The sequence below is a fragment of the Pavona decussata genome, unplaced genomic scaffold, assembly GCF_977016875.1.
Source record: "Pavona decussata unplaced genomic scaffold, jaPavDecu1.1 SCAFFOLD_217, whole genome shotgun sequence".
In the NCBI taxonomy this organism is placed as follows: Eukaryota; Metazoa; Cnidaria; class Anthozoa; order Scleractinia; family Agariciidae; genus Pavona; species Pavona decussata.
Genome location: NW_028145622.1, coordinates 2024505 through 2050027, shown reverse-complemented (window position 1 = coordinate 2050027; position 25523 = coordinate 2024505). Strand labels below are relative to the sequence as shown.

The window sequence follows — 25523 nt, the reverse complement described above, 5'->3', positions numbered from 1 at the left end:
GATTACCAGTCCGGAGAGATCGCGGAAATCTTTTTTTTTTTTTTTTTTTTTTTTTTTTTTTTAATAAATTTTTATTATGCATTATGTTACAATGTTACAAGTACTTACACTAATGACATTACTGTTACAATTACAACAGTTCACAACTCTACACCTGGACTACTTACGGTTACATTACGGCGCATTAAGCACAATTTACTACAAAATACATATAAACTTTTAACATGTTCATTACTTCTGTACTTTATAATAAATGAACAAAGTATAATCTGACATATCCAAAGAATTCTTAATATATATATAAATTATGATAAATAAAGAAAGTATAATCTGACATATCCAAAGAATTATTATACATTATAGTATACTAGAATAGATAATTCCAAATGAGTCTTAATATACATTTTTACTTCTAAGATTTATTTTAACCTTTTTTTTTTGTCTAATTTCATATAATTTAATTCTGCTTATCTTTGGTGAACGAGAGAAATAACGAGCATAAAGAACAAAGTTAATGATACTGCTTATAGAAACAAGATATTCAGCAATATAAGGCTAACCGTAGATAGAAGAAAACGCGACATGATACTTAAACGTGGCTATGTAGCATTAAAGGAAAAATTGCCATTTTTTAAAGAACTCACTAGTTTTCTTTGTTTGTACTGCTATATATCTCTCCAGGTCAATTTTTTCCTGCACCAAGTCTCTGAAGTCCACGAAATGAAGTCTAGCTTCATTAATTGCACATTTGTACATCAGCGTTTTGTTGGTGCAGCCATCTAAATAACTGTCTTCGTTCGCGCGATTTGTTTAAACCTCTGACATTCAGAGTGCTAACTTTGAGATCCATCTATATTTAGGTTTTCAAGCAACATTTGATAATTTTATTCAAACCGTGGACTTGAAAACCTTGGCAGAAATGAATAAAGAACAAACGAAAAATTAAATATTTCTGGACGATTTGGTAGGTGAGACATGAACAAAGCAAACATGGTAGTGGAATATAATGTCGCGAAGAGGACGTATAAGAAAACGGTTAGACATTGATGAATCTTGAAATCTCCACATAAATACATACAGTAGCTGCTAGACCTAAACTTATCTATCGGCACACTTTCCTGGCTAGGACGGGGGCAAAAGTACCTGAAAGGACTTGACCATGACTTACTAGTTCAATTAAATTGTAGAGTTACCACGTTCCATAAGGCGACCGTAGATCGTAAAACGCTTTGTTTCAGGGCCTCGATAAACAACGCCATCAATTATAAGTTTCTCCACATTGAAGAAAGCAGTCTTCTGCTCACTCCTGGCTTTTTTTAGAACTGGTTGAAGGTCTTTCCTGATTTCATCAACCTCCGGAGGAAAGTCGTCAGCTACTCCGAACTTTGCGCCTTTTCGTAGATTCTTGATTTGGGACTTGGTAAATTATTTATCTTGATAGAATGACACTTTCGCTATGATAGGTCTTGGGTAAGGTTTTTTGTCAGCGAGCGGCCTTGTTGGTATCCTGTGCACTCGTTCAAACTAGATTTCGCTCACATCTTCTTGACGAATCTTCATTTCTTTGTTTAAAAAAAGTCTGAGTGCTCTCTATATTGATATCGATATTGTTTCGGCGATTGTAGCATTCTTGTTTTATTTGGCGTCGCTCAAGCTCATTAAGCTTAGCAAGTTCTCATTCTCGTCCCCAGAGCCTCCTGTCCCTCTGAGCCGGCGGGGCCTTCGCACGAGGGAAAGGAGGCTCTGGGGACACAGGATTTGATTGGCTAGTCTCTTAACAAAAGAAATCTAAAACGGAAGTGAAAATGTTAGCGGCAGAGAGTGGGAAGAGTGGCGCGAAAAATAAAAGAAATGCAGCACGATGGCGGACGCTAAAAAGGCGCAAAAGATTCTCCGAAAACATCTGTCAGGGTGTTGTAATCAAACGGTTTTCATTAGAAACCACTCTGTCAATAATTTTGTGAAGGAAACACGGTGTGGAGTTGACAAAATCTTGAGAGTTTTTATCGGGAAGGGAAGTTTCGCTCGATGATAAAATGTCCCTAAAAAAACTCTGTCGATCAACCTTGTTTTCACAAGAAAAAAAAACATTTACGAATCGCAGTCTTGAACGAAAAACAGCTTTCTTCGCAGGAGCTTTCGTTGGCTGAGACAAAAGTGAGGAGCTCGCAGTTCTACGCCATTGAATAGCTATTAAAATTTCCCGATACTATCGGTGCAAACTGCTTCTCGCCCAAGTGACGATCACAAATGGCTGAAGCATTCCCCACAAATTTCTAACTTGGAATAAAGTACAGTGAGGGACATCTTTTCTGTCTCAGCTCCTTTAGCTTTGCGATGTAAGGGGACAAGAGGGCCTCTATTTCATGTATGTTGGTATCTAGCAGCAGTGTAAAATATGTTCTTTCTTTTTGAGTTCACCGCAATGATGTGATGACAGGATCCACCATCCCTAAGGAATTTGAAATTATGTCCCTTGTTTTCTCTGTTGCTGTTACTGTCAGTGCAACTGTAGGTACATTTGGAAACATGGCACTTAGCATACCGAGGAACAGGTCTAAAAATAATTATTTCTCCATGAATATTATTAATTGTTAACAATTAATGTTTAATATGCAGTTGTTTTGCAAAATCCATTTTCTGATTGGTTTTTTTTTTAATGGTGGGGGGGTGGCGTGGCAGAATTTGGGAAATTACCTACTTGAAAGTGGAAGAGAACAACACAAATAATTTACATGTACACTGTCATTCCTTCAAATCTAATACCTGCTAAAATTATCTTTTAGACATAAAAAGAGTGTCACTGAAAATTCCTTAAAATTGTATGGTATGTTATAATAGAAATTGCATTCAACATTTGGTCTTTTTTAGAACAACCTTTTAATTTACTTAATATTTGGAACACTCATTGAACCCAATGAACTCAAAAGTCAGGCTCTTGAAGGCTACAGACACATAACATGATTAGAAACACAAATGTCAATGCCGTAACATGAATTTATAGAAGAGATGCACAATCCAGCTCAATAAATCTGTATGGTAGTTAATTTGCAGGTATAAATGCAATGGACTTCTTGTCTAGGAGGAACATTGAACTTGAACTGACATGTGTTTCTAGTTTGTCTGATAATCAGTCATCTGTGTATAACAGTATGGGCACAGATTATCCTTCTTATGGCATTCTTATCTTAAGATTATTAAAAGCATAATTGTTATTAAAAACTGAATCATTGTATAATGCAATTCGAGGGATTTGATTGGCTTAGCGGCCATGGTATATGAGCCATTATACCATGGCCGAGAAATGGCGACCATTAAATTGTCTGCTGGTTATTCTTGCACAGCGAAATCAGTAAGATCTAGCAATATTTCTTGATTGCTTTTAATAAAACAATTATTCCACTCGCGCTTGTTGGATATGACATGATTATAACCAACTCGGCGCTACGCGCCTCGTTGGCTATCTATCATCTCATATCCAACGCGCGCTTGTGGAATAATTGTTTAATAGAACTGAGTGGAGTGCAAAGTTCAATATTTATTATTACACCCATATTGAAATCACATTTCTTTTTCTCAATGTTAATATTTATTGATCTGCTTCAAGAAACCCATTTTTTATTTTCATGGGCTAAAGGGATGCGATTTGGAGACAAAAAATAGTGTGATTCATGAATAGATCGTACTGTTGAGAGCCAATCAGATTTCAAGGATCATCAGTGATTTTAAAGTAGGTGTAATAAACGTAACAAATTATTGAATGATCCATCGGATGGTCCATCTGTATTACAAATTGAGCCCTCAAAACACCAGTTTCATCCTAAAAATGCGAACGTATTGTAGTCATTTTCCCGTTAATGATTTGCATAACATTGTACAACTTTAATATAATGACATTACCCTCACAGGTTTGTATAGTATGATTTATGTTGAACACAAAGTATATAGTTCTAGAGTATCTATATGTTTTCAATTGTGAAAGGAAGTAGAACAAAACTTGTTACCATTCTGCAATGAGATGTGCCTCATCAACTACAGCTGCTTTGATCTTTTCCCTAATCCCAAAACCTTCCTAATTTTTTTTCAATAAATTAAAATTAGGTTAAATACACCTTAAATATTCCTTCCATTTGGGATACAGAGAAGTATCACGATTCGCCTCAAAGAATCATTGCAGATGGTAGTTTCATGCTGTCAAGTTTGAAATCTGATCCCGCATCAGTGCATTCAACGGCGATGCGACCAAAATGATGGAGTCACTGACCTCCACCCATGAGTCAAAACAAAGGGCAAAGCTGGAATATCAAGGATTTGCCGAGGCAAAAGCACCTTACACATCCCTCCTTTTTTCGACAATAATTCTAATCTTCTAAGCGTTCTCAAGCTGCTAACGAAGGGAAATCGATTCCAAGATAAGAAGACGCAGAACATTCGCCAGTATCTCTAAACTTCCTTTTGGCAGCCGCCATGTTATTCTCACTAAATATAATAACATTTCAAGCCTTCATACATGAATACCGGAAGTCCTAGAATCTAGGACTTCCGTAATCCTGTGTCCCCAGAGCCACTTGGTCCTTGTGCCCAGCCTCCAGCGGCTAAGAGGACCAGGCGGCTCTGGGGACGAGAATGAGCAAGTTCTTTGTTTGCGTCCCGCAAGCTAGCGGTAGTCGACTCAAGCTGAACTTTTAACTCTTTCACTTCGTTCTGCGTAAATTCAAGGCTGTCTGTCATACTCTGTTTTTCTTCCTCCAGTTTCTTAATACTCGCTTTAAGGTGTTCAAACTCGGGTAGCATAAGGAGTACTTTGTCCAATTTTTCTTCGATATGTTTGAGTCTTTCGGTGCATGTGGTAGCGCCATCTTGTTGTTCTTCGTCGTCATTTTGCGGACTTCTTTGTTGCCTATTTCTTTTCTTTGGGTTATCTTTTGTAGTGGGCGTATTTAGCTCTTCAACAGTCGCCTCAGAACTCATGGTTACGGATAGTTTGTCAACGCCAAGAACGATTTTAGGCAGGCATGGTCGGAGCGCAAAAATACACGTCCGCCATCTTCGCTACGTCCCAGTCTCTCTCTCAGATCGCGGAAATCGAGGCTCAGTTTACCGATGGGAAAGCTGACTGCACCAGCCTTCTATGCGCAAAAGAAACCCTGATTACGACACCTTTTAAGGCCAGTCCCGTGACTGAGTAGAGCACTTTTTACCAAACTTGTTTTCGCACTGCCCCGATCGAGCGCAATGCGAACAGATTTAAATGTAGTAGTTATCATCAAGAAACATTATCGGCATGGTGAGAATCATGCGAATTAGAGGTCACAACGTGTGCCAGTGGGAATGGCACTGTGAGAGAAAGTACATAGAAAATGGTCACAAGCATTAATACCGTCATTATAGAGCAATTTTCAGTTGTGTCGACTGTGACTGCGTGTCTACTTTGGTTTTACTTTTCGACGCTCTGTGATTGGTTAACAAGACTGGCGCCACTCAAGTTCTCAACCAATGAGAAACAAAACCAAAACTAATCACCCCTTTGTTGCACGCGTTTTCCCGCACTCAGCACTGGTGACCTGTGACCTGCATTTGCTTCGAGTTCTGATTGGTTCATTACACTGCTTACGTCGACTGTGATTGGCCAGACCACTAAAGGATGAACGTGATAGCGAACGAAATAGGATCAGCGTTTAGTGGGATGGCTTTAAAATGAACAATAGGGCGTCCTGGATTAACGGGTTCATGTACATTAGGTAGAATGGAAAATCGTCTTGGATTTACATCAGTTTGTATAAGGTATTGTTTTGTTTTGTATTGGAAAAGTTTGTTTTTCTTACGCATTCTGTCAACAGCCAACATTTGCTTCATTTAACCTTTTCGGGCTGTCCCTTCTTTTTGAGAAGCGTTTATGTAGAACTAAATAGGCGTTTATTTAAAAGAGGAGCATTTAACGCCACAATGAAGAACGTTAATGAGGTATCTCTGTTTCTCGATGGCATTTTATTTAGCAACTTGACATATATACAAAATGCTTTTGTGCTCCTTGTTTCTGATAGTGGAGCAAGACATCCTTTCTTTTTAAAGCGTTTACCGAAAATTAAACCATCTAAAATCTCACTAATTTGTGTCCTTCACAAAATAAGACCTGCAATATTCGATGTTTACAAAAAAAAAGATATCTTAAAAAAGAATTCTAAACGGAATCTTCAAATCTACTAACGACGAACCGAATATATCAAACAAATGCAACAATTCCGAAAGAGCAACAAAAACCAAAGCTTAAATCAAACCTGACTTTCTATATGTACAAGATACTTTTATGCTTCCTGTATTTGATAAAACGAGGCTAAAAAAATAACCCCATCGACTACACTGAAAATCTACACTAATTTGTCTTCTTAATGAAATGAAACCTGTAAAATTCGATATTTACAAAGTCAACCGTGATCGAAATTTAAAGTAAAAGTAGAATTGAATCCACGACGAACTATCGCAAATATTAAAAACGAGCAACAAAATTTCAAAATTTTCTAGCATCTTCTGTTTTCGCACGATTGACGATTAACAAACATATCCACTTGTGCAAGTTTAAAAATGCACTGCCTCTTCCTTTAATATTTATACCTTGTAAGATGTAAGAACCATAACCTCCACTGTGCGAATTTTGAGAACTCCTAATGCTAGCGGTACCAAATTAAAAACCCCATTCTTGATTCTTTAAAGGGTAGAACGATTACCCCTGTTGATATTTTATAGAGGGTCTGCCGCCCAGGATAATTTCTCCACGGTATCTCAGTCCCTTGGTTTAGGATTTGCATAAACTCATCTTGTGATAGTAAAAGAGTCTTTTTGAATCTAAAGAGACAGTTATCAATTTTGTACTGGCCAAGTTAAAGCTGCTTGTTGACTAGCTTTTGATGCAGGTCACTTTCCAAACAGACAACGAAAAGCACGCTAACTTTAATGATTTTAAAAGCAATAACTAAGTTAATGCATTCAGTCCAAGTGATTGAGTGTTCAAAATCCACTTTGGTTTACTGGCATTCCTCGGGCATTCCTCGGGCAAGGTGAGGCACCTGCAACTGACAAACAAAAAACAAATTTTAGGTTCAGTGCTACATGTAAAATCTGCTTTTTTGACAATATACCTACACCCTTGTGCATAACTAACAAAATGGGAAGGCATAATGATTTAACAGGATTTAAGAGATCAGGTAGTTTACTTAACGGACAGTTGGTCTAACAACAACTGCACTAACTGTATTGAGCTAGTCCTTAAGTCGACTTTCAGTTTTTTAACAAAACAATAGTGATTCTTTTCGGTTCACATCAAGACGTGGAAGCCAGCTGACGGCCTATGAAGGATGAGAAATGAGCAGATATGAAGAGCAAAGTCAGCAACTGGACTGGAAAGTTTAAAGTTTATGTCCTGGGTCTCCCATACTCATTAATATGCAGTACAAATGGTCTTGAAAATAGAAGAAAGATCCTCGCAGTTAGTACGCAGCTTAAGCAGTTGCGTACTAACTGCGAGGATCTTTCTTATATTTTCATCTTTTATCCGCAGTTCGAATATATGTTTCATATATCCACATTCACAAATGGTCCTGCAACTAAATCTGGAAAAGGCGTATTAGGAATATCCACTAATCGTGTTCTTTGTTTCCGATTCCGTTGTTGGAATAAACTGAATCAGCATGTAATTCCGTTTATTTTTCTTTCAAAAGCAGGTCTAGAATGAATGGAACTGATTGCGGTATTTTAAAAGAATTGTCTTATAACAATGTCGGTGTGCGACAAATGCAGACTGCAGACTTGCAGACTTGCAGACTTGCAGACTCAACATACTGGCTTTTCCCAATTCATTTTAAAAATAGTATTGTGTAACCTCCGTCATTCCATATCATGCGCTGTCCGCTTGGTACGCTTTGATACTTGGCTACTTTCACGGTTGTCCTTCAGGAATTAAATTCGTACGTGCGCCAGTTTTGAGAAAACGTTGTCAAACTATTTAGCAAACAGCATAATAAGGGCTAAGTTCTGGAAAAAAATACAATTTTAGTCATTATTTTACATTCTAAAACATCAGGATCGGGTAAACGCTTCGACGAACGAGGCCTGTTGGATTGAATTTATCGGCTATCGAACGCCTGGCAAGAACGAAATAGATGCACACAGGCTTTTCCGATATTTTGATTGGTTATCGAGATATCCATGTTCAAAGTTAGAATAAAAGAAATGATTTAGAAATACATGAAACAAGAAATATGAGTGATAGGAACCGACGTTTCGGTGCATCTTGCGCCATTATCAAGGTTACATAATTAATGATAAAAAGCGGTCTGTAAAAAGGTTAAGTTGAAGCGAATTTGCATAACATAGCGGCAAGCTAATTACTTAAATACTTTAGCACGAAGAGAATCGGACTGCACATTTGACTGCCTTGTTAATGAAATGTTGTATATTCAAGAGCTTTTAAAAACCAACATTGAATGTGCAGTCCGATTCTCTTCGTGCTAATTAAAAGTATTTAAGTAATTAGCTTGCCGCTATGTTATGCAAATTCGCTTCAACTTAGCCTTTTTACAAACCGCTTTTTATCATTAATTATGTAACCTTGATAATGGCGCGAGATGCACCGAAACGTCGGTTCCTATCACTCATATTTCTTGTTTAAAGTTAGAATAGCGAAAAAAATATGTAGACGTGTTGCTCAAGTGGTCGCCATGCCAAAGTTAGTTTGAATTTTAAAACCCTGTGCGAGATTTTAGCTCTTAAAATTTTGTAAACAACAAATGCCTCCACAAGGGATTATATCACCTCGATCGTACTAAATGCCAAGAGCTAGTGAATCAGCAACACTACATGGAACTAACAACACTAGCACATAATTCTCGTTAAATTCCAAAGTCGCGAAAATCTGGAAGTATGCAGGTCGCGCAAGTCTTCACGGTTGTCCTTCAGGACAACCGTGAAAGTAGCCAAGTAGCCTTAAAGTGTACTAAGCGGACAGCGCATGATGTGGAATGGCGGACTGGTTACACAATATTATTTTTAAAATGAATTGGGAAAGGCCAGTATGTTGAGTCTGCAAGTCTGCAGATCTGCAAGTCTGCAGGTCTGCAAGTCTGCAGGTCTGCAAGTCTGCAAGTCTGCAAGTCTGCAAGTCTGCAGTCTGCATTTGTCGCACACCGTAACAATGTACCCTTTAGGTCTATTGTCACAGAACAATAAGCATTTCCAACAGAATGGGAAAGTTTTCTAATTAAATAATGCATTCAGCGCCCGTAAAAATATAATTCAATGGTCAAACCAACCTTTACTTTCCAAAATCAAACGTCACGTTATCTCCAATCAGCATGAAAGGAGCCAAGTCTCTCACATAAGAATAGCCGTTATTTCTCATCCACTTCATGGCCTGGTGAAGAGATTCACTGGCACTTTCCCCACAAACAAGGTGCTCATAGAAACGACTCATTAATGTTTTAGTTGCTTCGTCTGGTAGGGGCCACAGGGCCGCTAACACTGAGCGTGCACCAGATCCTAAGAAAGCTCGAGCGATTCCAACAACCCCCTCAGCTCTAACCCGTCCTTGTGCGCTGTGACAACAGCTGAGTACTACAAGTTTTGCTCGCAGTTGAACTTCTGAAATGTCGTTCATTGTCAACAGATAGTCTTTCTCGGTTGGAATTCCATTAATGGGGTATTGAGGAGCAAGAGCAATTTCTCCTCTTTCGGCATCACCATGAGCAGCAAAATGAATCAGACTTACAGAGGGTATGCTCTGAAGAACCGCTTCTTTGGTCGCTTGCTTTCCTAACAAAGGCTTAACTCCGATCAGTTTTGCTATCATCTCCGCTTCCTCTTTTGCAGCCGGCAAACGACAAAGGACCCCGAGGCTTCCCTTGTAGGACACGTCCCTTACGTCTGGCTCGCCCACTATCAGTGCTCCGGTCTGACTGTGATAGTCTGCTGGGCTGTCCTGAATGAGTCCAAGAGTCGTTAGAGAAGGAGCAATTCGGATCCTGTAATCCTCCGATAAGTAACTTCCACTTTCATCCGTTAAAGCTGCAAATGGGACTTTGTACAAGGCGGGATCAGGAACAATGATGAGTTCAGGTTGGTGAAGAAAGTCAGCCACAGGAGCGATGATCATTCTGTAACGCTCGGATAGGGTGGGAAGGGGTTGTAGGTTTTCCTCTTCTTCTTCCTCTACTGGGCGGTAAACTGCCAACCTTCCTTCCTTGGCTGATTCAAGTGCTGAGTCGCTTTCTGTCAGAGACGACAGTGATCGGTCTTCGCAATGCTCTTGCGGGAGAACTTTAAACCTTCTAATGCTTTCTTCACTGAAAACTTGAACAACATCTCTTTTCATTGCCTTGGAGGCAAAACATTTGTTGACGTCAATTCTACGAAAATGTATTGGTTTGTTCCCTTCAAGGACCCACAAGAACATATATTGAGCACAATATGAAATGTATAGACAACTACAGTTCCTTTTTTTCTTCAAGATCCTTTCAATATCAGCCCACGACGGCGGATTGGCTGATGTTTGTTTTTGAGCAAATTGCAGACCCGAGATTAAGTCTGCCAGAGCTCTGGCTCGTTCACGCTCTAGAACACAAAGAGCCTCTTTCGTTTGTCGACTACGGATAAACATTACAACGAGTAAACGATAACATAAGCTGTGCCGGTCTGAAATGGATACCTTGAATTGGTCATTGTTTCCAAGAAAGCTTCGCATTTTCTCGAACTTGTCAATGCCTGCAAGGAGATTCCAAACGATCTCATGATGTAAGCGGACTACGTTTCCTTCTGAAATGGCGTCGCGTGCAAAATTAAAGTGACACATAGCCTGTAGATGAGCCCGTAGACCTACGTTACCGATCTTTCTGCCAAAGGCAAGTACTTTCTCGTGATGCTCTTTAGCTTCAGAATGTTCACCAAGCGAACGACACAAAGCTCCCAGGCCTTCATAACACGCGGCTTCTCCGTGTTTGTCATTTATTGCTTTCTTTAGTGGAAGTGCTTCCTTTTGATATTCTTCAGCTTTTCCATACTCACCGAGTAATGGGTGCACACCTCCCAGGTGCAGAGAATAAGCGGCCTCTTGTTTTTCACCAATTTCTTTACTAACCTCAAGTGCTTTCCTTTGATATTCTTCAGCCTTTCTATGTTCACCGAGGAGATCATACCCATTTCCCAGGAATGCATAACATTCGGATTCTGTTTTTTTGTCGCCAATTTCTTTCGCTATCTCAAGTGCTTTCCTTTCATATTCTTGACCTTTTTTATATTCGCCGACGCTAAAATACAGAGCTCCCAGGTTTGCATAACACGCGGCGGCTTCTCCGCTTTTGTCGCCAATTTCTTTTCTTATCGCAATTGCTTTCCTTAGATATTCTTCAGCCTTTCTATGCTCACCGAGGGAACAATGGACGGCTCCCAGTTTTCCATAACTCGTGGCCTCTTCGTTTGTGTCGCCTGTTTCTATCGCGATATTCAGTGACTTTTCATAAAGCTCTTTTGCTTGTTTATATTTACTTTGAAGTTCATATAATTTTGCCAGGCGACAGGTTACCTTGCCTTCTTCGGTTCTTAAGCCAAGGCGGCGAAGAATATCCAGAAGTCTTGTAAGACATTCTTTCTCATTTGTGTGATCGTTTAGACAGCGATATGCCATACTCATTACCGCGTATATGCTCATGTATACAGGGACAAAGTTTTCCTGGGCTGTGTTGTTTAAGAGGATCAAAACTTCCTTGCTCAACTTAATAGCTTGTAAAACTCGACTTGTGTTGAGAAGAAAAGCGGCAACGAATAGACCAATATTGAAGGTCCTGGTATATTCGTCTGTGTTGTCCATGAAGTCTAAACTAAACACAAGAGAAAGAAAAGAAAAGCACAAGTAGTCTGGGGATGTTGTTGTTCTTGTTTTTTTTTTTCATACTGGCAAACGAAAGTTGAGCGGAAACCCTAATTTCTAAAAGCGATCATTAAGGACGTCAGTTTTAGGGTGCGTAAAAATCATACCGGAGTACAAGTCAGTAGACTTGAAGCCTGTATTAGTCTGCCGCCTCTTTTCAGTTTTGCATTGTTCTTAGTGCAGCTCGAGTAGCGGTGGTTTCTTATTATTATCCTTTGCGTACATTTGGTCGCTAACGAACTGAGACAAAATTAGACGGATTTGTATGGAGTCATCGGGGCATAACAGAGCTAATATCTCGCCCCCAAATCGCAATAAGATGCTGTTTTTTGGCAAGTAGGCATTTTTCATCATACTCTTTCCGAGTATACTAACAAATCCCATAATTTCATAAATTTAGTTTTAGTGAAGTCATCATTTTAGGACTCTATCACCGACTATGGTGGCGAAACAAAGTACTCGTATTGGAGGCATCAAGCACTGAGAACTCGAAACACAAAGCGCTTTAAAGTCGAAAAAGGAATACCCAAAACTGAAAAATAACGACTTAAAATTGGAAAAACGACGCACCTCCCACAGGTTGGAAAACGAAGCATTGACAACTCAAAAACAAAGGAATAAAACTAATCTGTGGAAAGGCAGACCGTGGAACCTAGAGAAATGACTATTTTTTTTGCAACTTACATACCAGATATAAGTTTACAGCTGATTTCATTGCTGTGTATAGACCCGGATTTTTTTTTTTTACATGATTCGACTGCATGATTCGACGGTCATGATTCGACCGAGAGATTACCAAGCTCATCGATGAACTCGCAAGATCATGAAGGTTCTGCACGAAGACTTGAGGTGGCGGGTGATTTATGACCAATATTTGTACGCGAGCTCGATAAAGGAAACAGCCAATGTTCTTTTTACGAGTACCGCATTTGTTTCAAAAATCCGTAGATTGTATCGGCAACGTGGCGAGGTGAACCAAAAGAGAAGAAAAGGACGGCAAAGAATCTTGTCTTGTAAGCTCGTGTTTGTTTTGTTTATGTTTGGTTTCTTGAACAATCAGTCTTGAACAATATATGCTAGCATAAACTTTTCTTTGCCTGGTATTGGAACAGATAGAGAAAACAAAGTTTTAGAGGCGATGATAAGGAACAAGCCGGAACTCTATGTGGATGAATACCAAGACTGGTTTCACGCCGTTACAGGGACCCGGCTTAGCATTGCTGCGTCGATCGATTCTGCGCCCTGGTTTTACGTACAAAAAGGCAAGTCTAACTCATTATTTTTCCTTTGTTTGAAGTCGAGCAAAGGTTGCAGTTACACCAGATTAGTCTGAAGTTCCGTAGATTAGTGCTAGCCGCAAATTAGTCGACGTCCTATATAATAAGTAATAATAAGCACCAGATTAATTAATGTCTTCTTTTTATTAACGAATTAAAATAAAATACAGGTTACCGAACATATTACGTCCTCTTTAAGTCGGTGGATTCTACCGTCATTCGCTACAGAAGGATTTCTCGTATTCCAGATCTTCTCTTCAGCTCTTGATTTCAGAGCGCGTGTATAATTAGCACGCCAGTCAGTCAACAAAAAGATAAACCTCTTTTAGGCCTGGAGCAAACGTCGAATCTTTGTCGAACTTAAACTGCACCTAACCCCAATTTTTTTTTGCTTAAATAAATCTTTGCACCTGTTCGAAACGCATTGCGCTATTTGGCGCCTTTTATCAACCAAATCTTGACTTTTTATAGGCTGTAAAAGTTACGAAAGCTAGCCATCATCTGTCCCATGACCGAGCTAGTAAGGGGCATGGGTCTATTCCTTACATGACGTCACAAACTGCTTTGCATGCATTTTCACAAAGAATTAATACAATGCAAATCAGTTTGTGACGTCAAGTAAGGAATAGACCCATGCTTCTTACTAGATCGGTCATGGGACAGACGATGGCTAGATTTCGTAATTTTTACAGCCTTTAAAAAGTCAAGATTTGGTTGAAAAAGGCGCCAAATAGCGCAATATGTTTCGAACAGGTGCAAAGATTTATTAAAGCGAAAAAAAATTTGGGGGTTAGGTGCACTTTAATTCGTCGCACCTATTAATTTTGAAATAGGTGCATGAATGGTGCGACGCTTGCCGCAATTAAGTTCGACTCAAATTAATTGGTTTGACTCCATCATAAGTTCGACTTGCCAAGTCGGATAATACGACAGTGTTTCGGCGTAACAGCAAACGCCATTCTAAACACGAGCTGAACTCAATTCATAAATCATGGAAATTACAAACTAATTGATTCAAATGTGATGGACTGCGCAAACGTCACAAAAATACCGAGTCCCCCATCTGCCAAACACTATTTCTCCTCCCGACGAGCATGCGCTGTACAAAGACAATTTCGCGACCAGGAATGGCGAGCTATCGAAAGTCATCGCTGACATCGCACAGCGTGATGGAAATGTGTTTTTCGTGTTTCATGAACACTAAATATAAATGATTAAAATGCGAATTGCCTATTTTCAATAAATGCTCAGTGTTTGAGTCTTCTCTTTCTATTTTTCGCAATTAATTGCCAAAGAAAGGCCCGACGAGCACTGTATTTCGGCATTTCGCTAACAAGTCCTAGCAATAACTAGCCGCGCATCGAGTGAATAGCACGGGGACACGTGCTTATTCCCGTGTTTAATGAAGTGCAACTCGTGAATTAGGATCGACACAGGCTCGACGTTTGCTACCACACTGGAATTAAGTCGACTCTTTGTCGAACCTATTTTTAATAAATTCGACGCGACTTAGATTCGACGTTTACCCTAGGCTTTTGTTGCTCTTTATGTAGGCAAAGATTAACGCTAAGGTGTTATATACAAAAGGCATCCAACAAAATAAACTTTGAAAATATTTGTACTTACCACGATGCCTCTTACACCTCACAAATCGTAACAATCGAGAATGAAGGGAATTCACGCAGCAACGGAAAACGTCGTTTTGTCAGTACAAGCTGACGATCGAAAACAAAAGCTTCAAAACTTTTAAACGGAACACATTAATCTCGAAAACGAAGCAGCTGGGACTCGAAAATGAAACATTTATTGCTAATTCGAGTTTTTGAATCAGCTATTTCAATTAACGTTGTTGGATCAAAGCTTAAAGCTTAAAGACATCTGAAAGTGGCTGCTACCTTATCCATTTGATATCCTTACATTTCTTTCGTACTAATGGCTCGCCATCGTATATCTTTACTGAACAGAAGAGGCATAGCTGATTTTGATGAACTTATCAATAAAAAACATCCACAGAATCTTGAGGTCTTGTCTTATGGCTTTATACTTTTATCCGACAATGTTAATTGAAATAGCTGTATTAAATCAGATTAGATGCACAAATTTAATATGAGGCCTAGGCCTAAATTCCTTTCTGAAAAAAAAAAAATATATATTGGGTGGGGTGGTTTAACTTTGTAAGTATTTACGTAACGTTAACGATAGTATCTACTTGATAGCAGTAATTTATAGAAAATGATAGGATTATGGAGGTCGTCTGTTGTCACGTGACCTTTCGGGATTATTTTTAAAATCTAAAATCAAAATGAGAACACTTTTTATTACTTCCTGGAGGCGCTGTGAGGGATAAACGAAAAAATTAAACGCCGAAACCTCGTGATTACCAGTTGTTTATTCCAAACACTCCTTCAACACTTTTTTAACAGAAAGAGAGAGGTTCGCTAGGGAAAAAGAAAACAGGAAAACTTATAAATATATAGCAAAAAAATAACGTGAACCGGGAACGAATAGAAAAGTCCAAGCAGAATAAATCTTACCGAATGTTTGGTAATAGCAAGCGGAAAACACGTTGACAACTTGATCTGAAATTTACAACATCAACTGAAGGAGCTGAGAAAACTAGCAACTAAATTTCTTGCGCTTGCATTGCATATATATGTATATACGTATCTGTACTAGTTAGTCCCTTAAGGACACGAAATAAAGAAAAACTATAAGCTAAGTACAAGTGATGCGAACACGGATGCAAAACAAACAAAGTTGTAAAAAAAATGTCAAGCAGTTTAAAATAACTGTCCGCAACAGGCTTCAACAAACTTTATACAATTTAGAATATTACTTACATGAAACTTTCAAATAACTTAAAATTTAAGGTGCTAAAAAATCAACGATTTTATAACGGACTCAGTACTAGTACAAAATATCATTTATTTTCAGAACTTAGGAAATTATTTTAAATTATTACAGTCAAATATGTATTAAGAGGACACCCTCCGGACCTTTCCTATAGTGTCCGCTTGATACAGGTTGTCAGCTGAAAACAGGTTTCCTTAGAATTCGTCTTTAAAGGGTCATATTATTATTCTTCAGTATTAAAAGGCCCTGAAAGTACCAAATACCATTATCGTGACTGTATACGACTGTCCGGCCGTATTTCCATAAGCAATGGCAAGTATATTTGAAGTAAGTCATCAACTTAACTGATCGAACTTAACAGATCGAAGGCAGTTTTCTACGGTCTATACTCTTTTATTAAAAACTGGATCATTGTATAATGCAATTCCAGGGTTTTGATTGGCTTAGCGGCCATGGTATATGAGCCATTATACCATGCCCAAGAAATAGAGACCATAAATTGTTCTCTGGTTGCTCTTGGAAAGGAAATCAGCATGGCCTACCAATATTACTTGATTGTTTTTAATAAAACAATTATTCCACTCGCGCTTGTTGGATATGAGATGATTATAGCCAACTCGGCGCTACGCGCCTCGTTGGCTATCTATCATCTCATATCCAACGCGCTCTCGTGGAATAATTGCTAATTAGACCATAGAAAACAGCCGTAGATTAATTTTTTTCGATAACATGGAAAAATTACAAGCGCAATTGACTTTCTTTTTCGTTGAGAAAGCGCGCGCGTTACATCTGACGTCATTTTTATTGTCTGAACTTTTATAGACAATAGCTACGAGCCAATCAGCGCGGGGCATTTTGTCTTTTACTGCAAAAAAACCGAATTCGTTGAAACGATGGCCCTAGTTTAAACAAATTGATCAAACGATAACTAATACAAATTGCTCTTTCTATGAATTAGTCTTTGCATCGCATGTTGCATTTGTTCCTTCATCTGAACATTTTTGCACCTTTTTAGCTGAAGTGTAATGTAAGGTTGAAGACAACAGACTAAATGACGATAATACCATTATTGAAAAGAAAGTTTATTATAAGCCACTTCTTAAATTTCCTGTTAGAACCGCAGTTATTTCCGAAAAACAATTAAATCCATATGTTCAAATTCAAGTTTCAAGTTTAATTGAAATTACAAGTGTAATAACAAAGGTGGCGAGGAAGCCCATGAGAAACCACAAGGCTTTTAAATAATGGGTTCCCTCTATCATATATTATTCACAGTTCTGAGTTTTACAAAGAGTTTTAATAGAGCATCACAATTATTCAGACTTCCTGAGTTGCCATTTAATAGCTGTAGTCCCTGTTGGTTAAATCATTCTCCTTAATTCAGTGGTTAAAAATCCTGAAACGAAACAAAAGTTGCAAACCGTACAATTAGTAAGCGTGATAAAAAAAAAAATCGTTCCTTTATGTAATAAACTAGAAATTGACACGCAATTTTAAAATGTTGTTTTTTTCTTGTTGTGCGGAAGTATTTCCAAAGGCTCCTTCCAGCGATGAAATCCAAGATGGCGGACACGGCAAAGAATGATCATGTGACCAGTGCGCCTCACCGTGACACTTCCAGAGGTTTTGCAGCGTTCTTGTATTTGTGTTCTTTCAGTGAGTGGTTGCACCTTCACGCTAAAGAGATGTTTATCATGATGAAAAAAAAAAAAAAAAAAGAAAAAAAAAAAAAAAAAGAAACAAAGAAAAAATTAAATCAGAAGGTTGTGAAAATGTCCAGCACTGCCAGTGTATACAGTGTATACATATTTACTCCGATTCCCATAACATGAAGCCGAAAGGGACATTACCAACCTCCTCCCCTACCCTCCCCTCCAAATAGGATAGGAGTGCCCTAAAGAGCAAAGCATTTGAGAGAACACGGAAGGTCAGGAGCCCTAGAAAGATGCTCAGACTCTCTCGACCAGATAAAAGGATACCCTTTTCTGGTTCAAGATAACACCCATTCTTTGTGAAGCAAAGAGAGAGAAAGTCTATCAATACTGTTCGGAAATGACCACGAGGGGGCGCCAAATGCCTGTCAATTGCCTCAAAGTATTGTAGGTAACCCTTAAATACAATCAGCTTCCCCCATATGTATTACTTCCTTGAGACGAGCCTCTCCCGAGTAGATTTTTGTTTAGTTAATCAGTGCTCGTCCGTGGAAACGTTGACTCCCAAGCTTAGTATGAGAGATAGAGCCGCCAGGTCATGGGATTCTAATACAACACAATTGTCCCATTTGTCTTTCTACGTATTTTGTTTTTTCATCCTATAGACAGATTAAACAGCCACACGTGTACAAGGATCGTAAGCGGACTGTCAATCTCTGGATCTCGATTCCTAGTTTGCGACTATCAGAAAAGCACGCCCTTCAATTTTTTTTATGTACTATACTAATGATGATATCGCAATTCCTTTTATCAGCTCCCTGCAAAGAAAAAAATACATTTTATGAGCATGAGAAACTGGCGATAAATGATGCATTCGCTAAAAGAATATCAACATGTACAAGGTATAATAAGAAATGGTGATGTTACAATCGACTGCCATGACGTGGATCATACTAAACAAACTAACAAGATAAAAGAAAATGTGATGCTGCGTCAGTGTGGAGTGGAGACGAATATTTTGTTTTATCACCAGAGTTGATAAGGCGATTTGGCTACCGTGGAATGTTGATCTTTCGTGCGTTTACTCTTAGTCCTTCGTGAAAACGAATCCACTCGACGCGCTCTGACAAAGAGCTAACGCTCAAAACGTCAGCAAATTACCAAATTAATTGAAATTATATTTTCAACTCGGTTGAGAAAACCAAACATTCATAACAAGTTATTTATGTGGTTGCTTTAAAAAAGACACCTGACGATAGAGGAAAGATAAGGTAATTTAACAAAGAGATAATTCCTAAAATTCCATCCAATTCGTTCAGTTATCCGTGCATACAAAAAAAAAATAGTTTAACAATGACACTGAAAACAAGAGCATAAATTACAGATCTACAAATTGACTGATGAATAACTTAACATGATAATTAATTTATTTAATAACTTGCACTTTTTCAAATGCTGTTCGCATTGTTATAGTAAATGTGCAATAATTGACGTTGTTATAAATATAAGTACTTGAAGGGAAAATTTGGAAAACGGACATCTTCGAATTACTACGTACAGGGGCGGATACAGAAAATCCAGAAAGAGGGCACCGAAGAAATTGTGGCCAATGTGCATGTGTATACATAGTCTCTCGTAATGAGTTGTAGCTTTTATATTAAATTGTTAATGCCTGATGTATTTAGCGTGTTTTTAAATAAAGATGATGATGTTCGAGAACACAATACGTTGCATTTGAGTCATTTACAGTTTGTAAATAACCTAAATGAACAGAGATTAAAAGTTTACATTAACAATTCTCAAACTGTATATTGCAAACTTTTGAAGACGTGTTTAATAAACGGACCGAACTGCTAACATATTCGATTCCGAACAATACCATTTAGAGGTTTTGCTTGGCAAAACTCAAAATGCTTTGTGGAATTTTTGGACTTGAGCCTTTGATTCCATACTTTTTTTTAAAAGCGTCAATCACAAAAGGCCTTGCGTCCAGAACACTGCGCTTGAATTGAAGCCTTTGTAGCTTGCAATTCAACGCTGAAAAATCTCTACAGTTGAATACAGTGCTTTTGCGTTACTATAAAAGCCTGCATTCAAACTGAGGTCTTGAAATATCACTCGAACTTAAGTTTTCTGAAAACTTAAATTCGAGGCTTAATAAAGACTGGGAGGAGTTCAAGACTTCCCTGATCAGGGAGAAATCTTGAATTCCTGATTCATGATCAGATTGTATTACATTAAACTTGCGTTTTGGTTTAGCAAGTGTAATACATAAAAAAGCCGTAAACAAGTTCCCATGAAGCTGAATTAAGTGCGAAAATATTACAGACGCGTGCACTTTCTTCGAACACTGAGTATAGTCATGCAAGCCGTGCAAACTCGGTTAGACCAGTTAAGCGTCCCTTAGCCATATGGTTTTTCTATACGCGCAAACAAACATTAAACAAAGGCACTGATAAAGGCATCAAAAGTTTGGTAACACTAAACGACTTTAAAGAAAAAGAATGAAATTTTGATAAAGTCAAAACTGCTACAACATTAATAACGTTTGCCTGAGCAGCAAGTACTGTCGTGTCATACACAGCCGTTCGAACGTCTTATGCGCATGCGTGATTTTCTCTAGATAGTCAATGCAGAACACAAGGAATATCTAGTTCAGAAGCAAACAAACAAATCAAGAGCTATCAAACACTTACATGTTGTCGGTGTTTTCCTTGTTGCAGTGGTGGGTGATGATGGCTCTGTTGTGATAAAAATAAGGAAGAATGGTAAAGACGAAGTGTCCCACATTACCGGAACATAACCCTCTACCCAAAGTTGTTAGACATAATTCGCGCGTCATAATTCACCCTCGATCCTCTTTAGTGCATTTTATACTAACTTCCACAAAAAAACATTGGTATAGAAAATGAAAGCTTTGAATGGTTTCCTGCACGCATAGCTGAATCATGACATTGTAACCACTGAATCACTTCTAAAAAAAAACAGGTCTGCAGCGACACTTTTTGCGTAAGAAAATGTTCTATTAACGGAAGAAGTGGTTACACTATGAGACGTTTTCAATGTGGGATAAGACATGAAAGCGTCTGGGACGCAAAGCAAGACTGCGAGATGAACGAAAACGCACTCTTCTTCTCTTCTTTGTAAAACGGAACTAGATGCAGATAAAGCATATACATCATCATAATGCAAATTAGGAAAAAAAATACGTAGTTTTCTCTCCTTAATCCCATGCCATAGAGAAAACAGTCAACCACAAAGCTAGAAACCCCATTGCATATTCTGCGGTATGCAACGGGTAGTATTCCACGAAAAAATCCTGACGTTCCTCGCGGCCTACAAATTTTTCCCGCCGAAAGATCAATTGAGGAGCCTGCGACAGGTGAAAATTTTCATTCAGAAAATTTTACTGTCAACAACTAAAACATGGAAGAAGAATACCCAAGTTTTGGCCTTAATTTTAAATTCCTGGAACCAGACGTCGAGCAGGAAAGTTAATTCACTGAGTGCCATGGGATAAATTAGTTATGCAGCGCAACAGTCCCACTCGTTACTTGATTTTTCTTAGCATACACACCAGCCTTTAGGCGAGTGTGTATGCTAAGAAAAATCAAGTCACTCGTGGAATATTTCACGGTATGTTAGTCGAAAGCATTGCATAACTAGTATGTACAGCACATTTACCGATCAAAAGAGAGCGTAACTGGAAACAGTTAGTACTCCTAAACATTGTATGCTAAGATAACCAAAGAACTGGTGAGGCGCCAGGCTTGTCAGTATTTGTCAGTAACACTTCTCACCTGCAGTATTTATACTGGTTGATTTTAGCAGTTCTTCCACAGTTATCTCTCCTGTCAGCCTGTATCCCAGATTTCCAGTGCTGTTGGCTTCTATTAAGACGCCAACAACGTTATCTTCAGTAGCATTTGAAGATTTCTGCACCACAATGTCAAAATCTACCACCACGCTTCCACTTGAAAGACTTTTGACGTCAACGAACTCAAAATTTGACAGTTGTGCACGGAAGATAGGTTCTACGTTTCTCTTAAAATTTGAAATAAAGGCACGAGATTCTTCCGAGTTGAGGTTGACATAAGCAGACTTGTAAATTTCATCCACGCTAATTGTTGCTCTAAACTTCTTCTCAGGAGGCGTTTCTACAAAGGAGACAACAGAAGGTATTGTTAGTAAGGTCTTTGCCTCCTTTTATTACTGCTGCTCAAATACTTTTTGCGCATTTACTGGTTTCCATGCGAGTTGAATTACACCAGCTAAACAAGTTTTATGCCGTTGTCTAACTGCCATAAACCATTTTCTGGAACTTAATCTCAAAAACGGAAAACTCTGGTCTCCGCCTTTATCAGTATGCAACAAAGGTGCAAAGAATATCGTTTGCTATCTACTATGAGGACGTTCCGGAGCTTGCTCGACTCAAAAGTTTGGAAAGGAATAAATTTTCAATTGGCTAGATGAGTCAGGACCCTTGTAGATATCAATGAGTTCTAGCCTGTCAGAAATTATCTTTGTTATGTAACAAAAGTTTCTCAACAGAAATGGTTTCCGTGCATGAGTAATTACAAGAGGTGGATACGTTTTCTACCGTTTTTCCATCTTTATGTTACTGCCAAAACTCGCGTGAAGCAAATAAAAATGGAAAACTGAGAAACTCATGAAAAGAAAACTTTGCTCTCAGCTCTGATGAGCAATATGCAATAAGGCTTGCTTAATGCAACTACTATTGAACGCATACTAAAATCAATGATATTGTTTTTCCTTAATTCTTCTTCTTCTTCTTCTTTTTTTTTTTTTTTCCAGTTAAAACTGTGTTAACAGGCGCCGCATCGCCAGGATTCTGTGTTTACAAAGGTGATCACACAAAATTGTAGCACTCTTGCCTATTTCCGCCCTGTCAGTTCTAGCATATCTGAAATTGCCATTTGTCACTACGAAACTTTTTTGGACTAAGATTAAATCAGAACACTGCGTTTGGATCCTCATGCATTGAGTCATATACCTCGTGGTAGGTGTGTCGTTATATACATGTAGGAGAATCTTTGTTTCCTTTTCTGTATAATTAGCAACATTAGCATAAAAGACAAAGTCAGATATAAATAAATGCACTCTGTAAACAAAAGTAGCTTAGCAAACTTAGTACTCTCTAAACACTTGAGCAAGATATGTTAGCTAGTTTTTGATAGGATAAGAGGTCATGATTTAATTCACAAAGAATCTATGGCTGGGTGGCAAGACAAAGATACATTCTTTGTAAATTTTTACAGTCTTTGAATGCTGACTTCTCTGAGATTGAACAAAACGCACTGATATTCACCCTGGTTACCAAGTTTAAAATGCTTTTTTGAGCTTATGGTTTCAACTTGTTCGTTTTGAAATATGCTGGGAGTAAGGAAAAATGTTAATCTTCATCTGCAAAGATTCTCAAAGATTCAGAGGAAGTCAAACGCGATTATTTCTAAATGTAAGAAGGCCTTAATGTCCAAGTCATAAACTTTTGAATTGAAAGAAAAACGAATGACTACACGAAAAAACCCTGCACGTTTTCAGCCTGTATTACTTGTCGAATCAATTAATTACCTGAAGACGAACTCGTGGGTGGAGTTGCTGGCGTCGTGGTCGGTGCTTGGCTTGTTGCCACTGCTAAGGATTGAATGTTGTTCAAAATTGTTCAAGATTTTACAAAGAATGTATGGTTGGGTGGCAAGTCTTGCCACCAAACGTTACATCGTTTGGAAATTTTTACAGTCTTTAAAAGTTAATCACCACGTCTGACATGCTCTTTTAGTTTATGATGTCCATTTGTTTGTCGCATGTTGTTTCAATTACAGTCGAACCTCCCGTAAGCGACCACCGAAAATGCCAAGATTTAGTGGTGGCTTACGAGAGTCAAACTAGTGGGGGGCTCTTCCCGGGACCAGGTCTGACATATCTACTTATTCAAAGAGAATTTATTGTATATATTTTCCTAGTCACAATACGAGCAGTGATAGGTTGTTCTTAAAAGTTCCTCGTAAACTCTGACTGGTGTATTACGTACAGCGAACATAGAGTTCAGACCATGTGTCAAGTGGTCGCTTATAACAGGTTAAAAACAATGGCAAGTTATAATGACGTCACCTATAAGAGTGGTCGAGGTCGCTTACCAGAGGTTCAAACTATAGGGTTTTGATTGGGAAAAATTAGGTGTTTTGGATAGGTGGTCCCTTATGGGAGGTGGTCGCTTACGAGAGGTGGTCACACATTGAATTTGGACTGTATGCTAATGAGACAACATGCTAACATTAACGTCAACAAAGATTCTCTTTTTTTGACATAAGTGGCCCGAGGATGTCAAACGTGGCTCCACTTTTAAATCAAATTGACTTCTTTACCAGCCCTTAATGTGCAAATCTTAAGCTTTTGAGTGGTATGAAAAACGAATGACTACACGACGAAACCCTCCATGTTTGCAGCCTGTATAACTGGTCTCATCATTTAATTACCTAAAGGTGAACTCGTGGATGGAGGTGCTGAAGTCGTAGTCGCTTCTTGGTTTGTTACAGCTGAAAAAGATTAATCAATTCAACATGTTACAAAGAATGTATGGCTGGGTGGCAAGTCTTGCAGCCAAACGATTCATCGTTTATACAGTCTTTGAAAGCTAATTGCCAAGTGTGACATGCCCTTTTAATTTAATGAGACCAAATTGTTAACAGTAACGTCAACAAAAATTTTCCTTTTTATGACATCTAAGTGTACAGAGGAAGTCAAACGTGGCTCCACTTTTAAATCAAATTAACTTCTTTGCAAGCCCTTAATGCGCAAGTCTTTAGGGTGGTACGAAAAACAAATGACTACACGAAGAAACCCTCCATGTTTGCAGCCTGTATAACTGGTCTCATCATTTAATTACCTGAAGGCGAACTCGTGGATAGAGGTATTGGCGTCGTAGTCGATTCTTGGCTTGTTACAACTGTTACAATTTTACAGTCTTTGAAAGGTGAGATTCAACAAATCGCATTGACATTCACCCTGATTACCAGCTGTGCTTCTCTTCAAGGCCTTAATGCTCTAGACGTCTTCAGCTTTTGAGATGTATGAAAACGAATGACTACATGAAGAAACCTTTCATGTTATCAGCCACTTAAATTTGTTTCATCATTTAATTACCTAAAGGCGAACTCGTGGATGGAGGTACCAGCGTCGTTGTCGTTGCTTGGCTTGTTGTATCTGAAAAAAGATTCAATTCAAAATTTTACAAAAAATGTATGACTGGGTGGCAAGTTTTGACAACAAACGATACATTCTTTGTCAACGTTACAGTCTTTGACAGCTGAGATTCAACAAAATGGCCCTGACGTTCACCCTGATTACCAACTGTGGTTCTCTTCAAGGCCTTGATGCGTTAGTCTTAAGAATTTGAGTGATATGAAAAACGAAAGAGTACACGAAGAACCCTCCATGTTTTCTGCCTGTATAACTGGTCTCATCATTTAATTACCTGAAGGTGAACTTGTGGATGGAGGTGCCGGCGTGGTAGTCGATTCTTGACTTGTTACAACTGAAATAGATTTAAATCAAGATTTAACAAAGAATTTATGGTTGGGTGTCAAGTCTTGCCACCAATCGTAAATCGTTTGTAAATTTTTACAGACTTTAAAAGCTGATCACCGAGTAGGTCATGCCCTTCTTACTTATGTTGTTCATCTGCTTGTAACATGTTGTTTGAATTATAGTTGAATCTCCCGTAAGCGACCACCGAAAATGCCGAGATTTTGTGGTCGCTAACGATAGTTGAACCAGAAGGGGCCTCTTCCGTGAACAGGTCTGACA

At 38.5% G+C, this 25523-nt stretch overlaps 2 protein-coding genes across 17 annotated transcripts in view; one reads left to right on the top strand and one right to left on the bottom strand.

Annotated features, from left to right (window-relative positions):
• LOC146459763 (oxidation resistance protein 1-like) overlaps positions 1 to 25523 on the top strand; it is a 354795-nt gene that overhangs the window by 36322 nt on the left and 292950 nt on the right. The gene's annotated exons all lie outside the window — the stretch shown is intronic.
• LOC146459758 (cubilin-like) overlaps positions 18210 to 25523 on the bottom strand; it is a 407624-nt gene continuing 400310 nt past the window's right edge. For 5 of the 14 annotated variants that reach the window (XM_085088977.1, XM_085088978.1, XM_085088981.1 and 2 more), the window contains 6 exons: positions 24861 to 24920; positions 24604 to 24663; positions 24194 to 24253; positions 23289 to 23351; positions 21497 to 21853; positions 18210 to 20437 (listed from right to left, as the gene is read on the bottom strand). In XM_085088977.1, the coding sequence (XP_084945103.1) occupies positions 20352 to 20437; positions 21497 to 21853; positions 23289 to 23351; positions 24194 to 24253; positions 24604 to 24663; positions 24861 to 24920 (686 nt within the window). In that variant the 3' untranslated portion in view covers positions 18210 to 20351. Of the gene's footprint in view, positions 20438 to 21496; positions 21854 to 23288; positions 23352 to 24193; positions 24254 to 24603; positions 24664 to 24860; positions 24921 to 25191; positions 25252 to 25523 lie in introns of all 14 variants that reach the window. The other 9 variants (XM_085088980.1, XM_085088984.1, XM_085088985.1 and 6 more) reach the window with 6 other exon arrangements.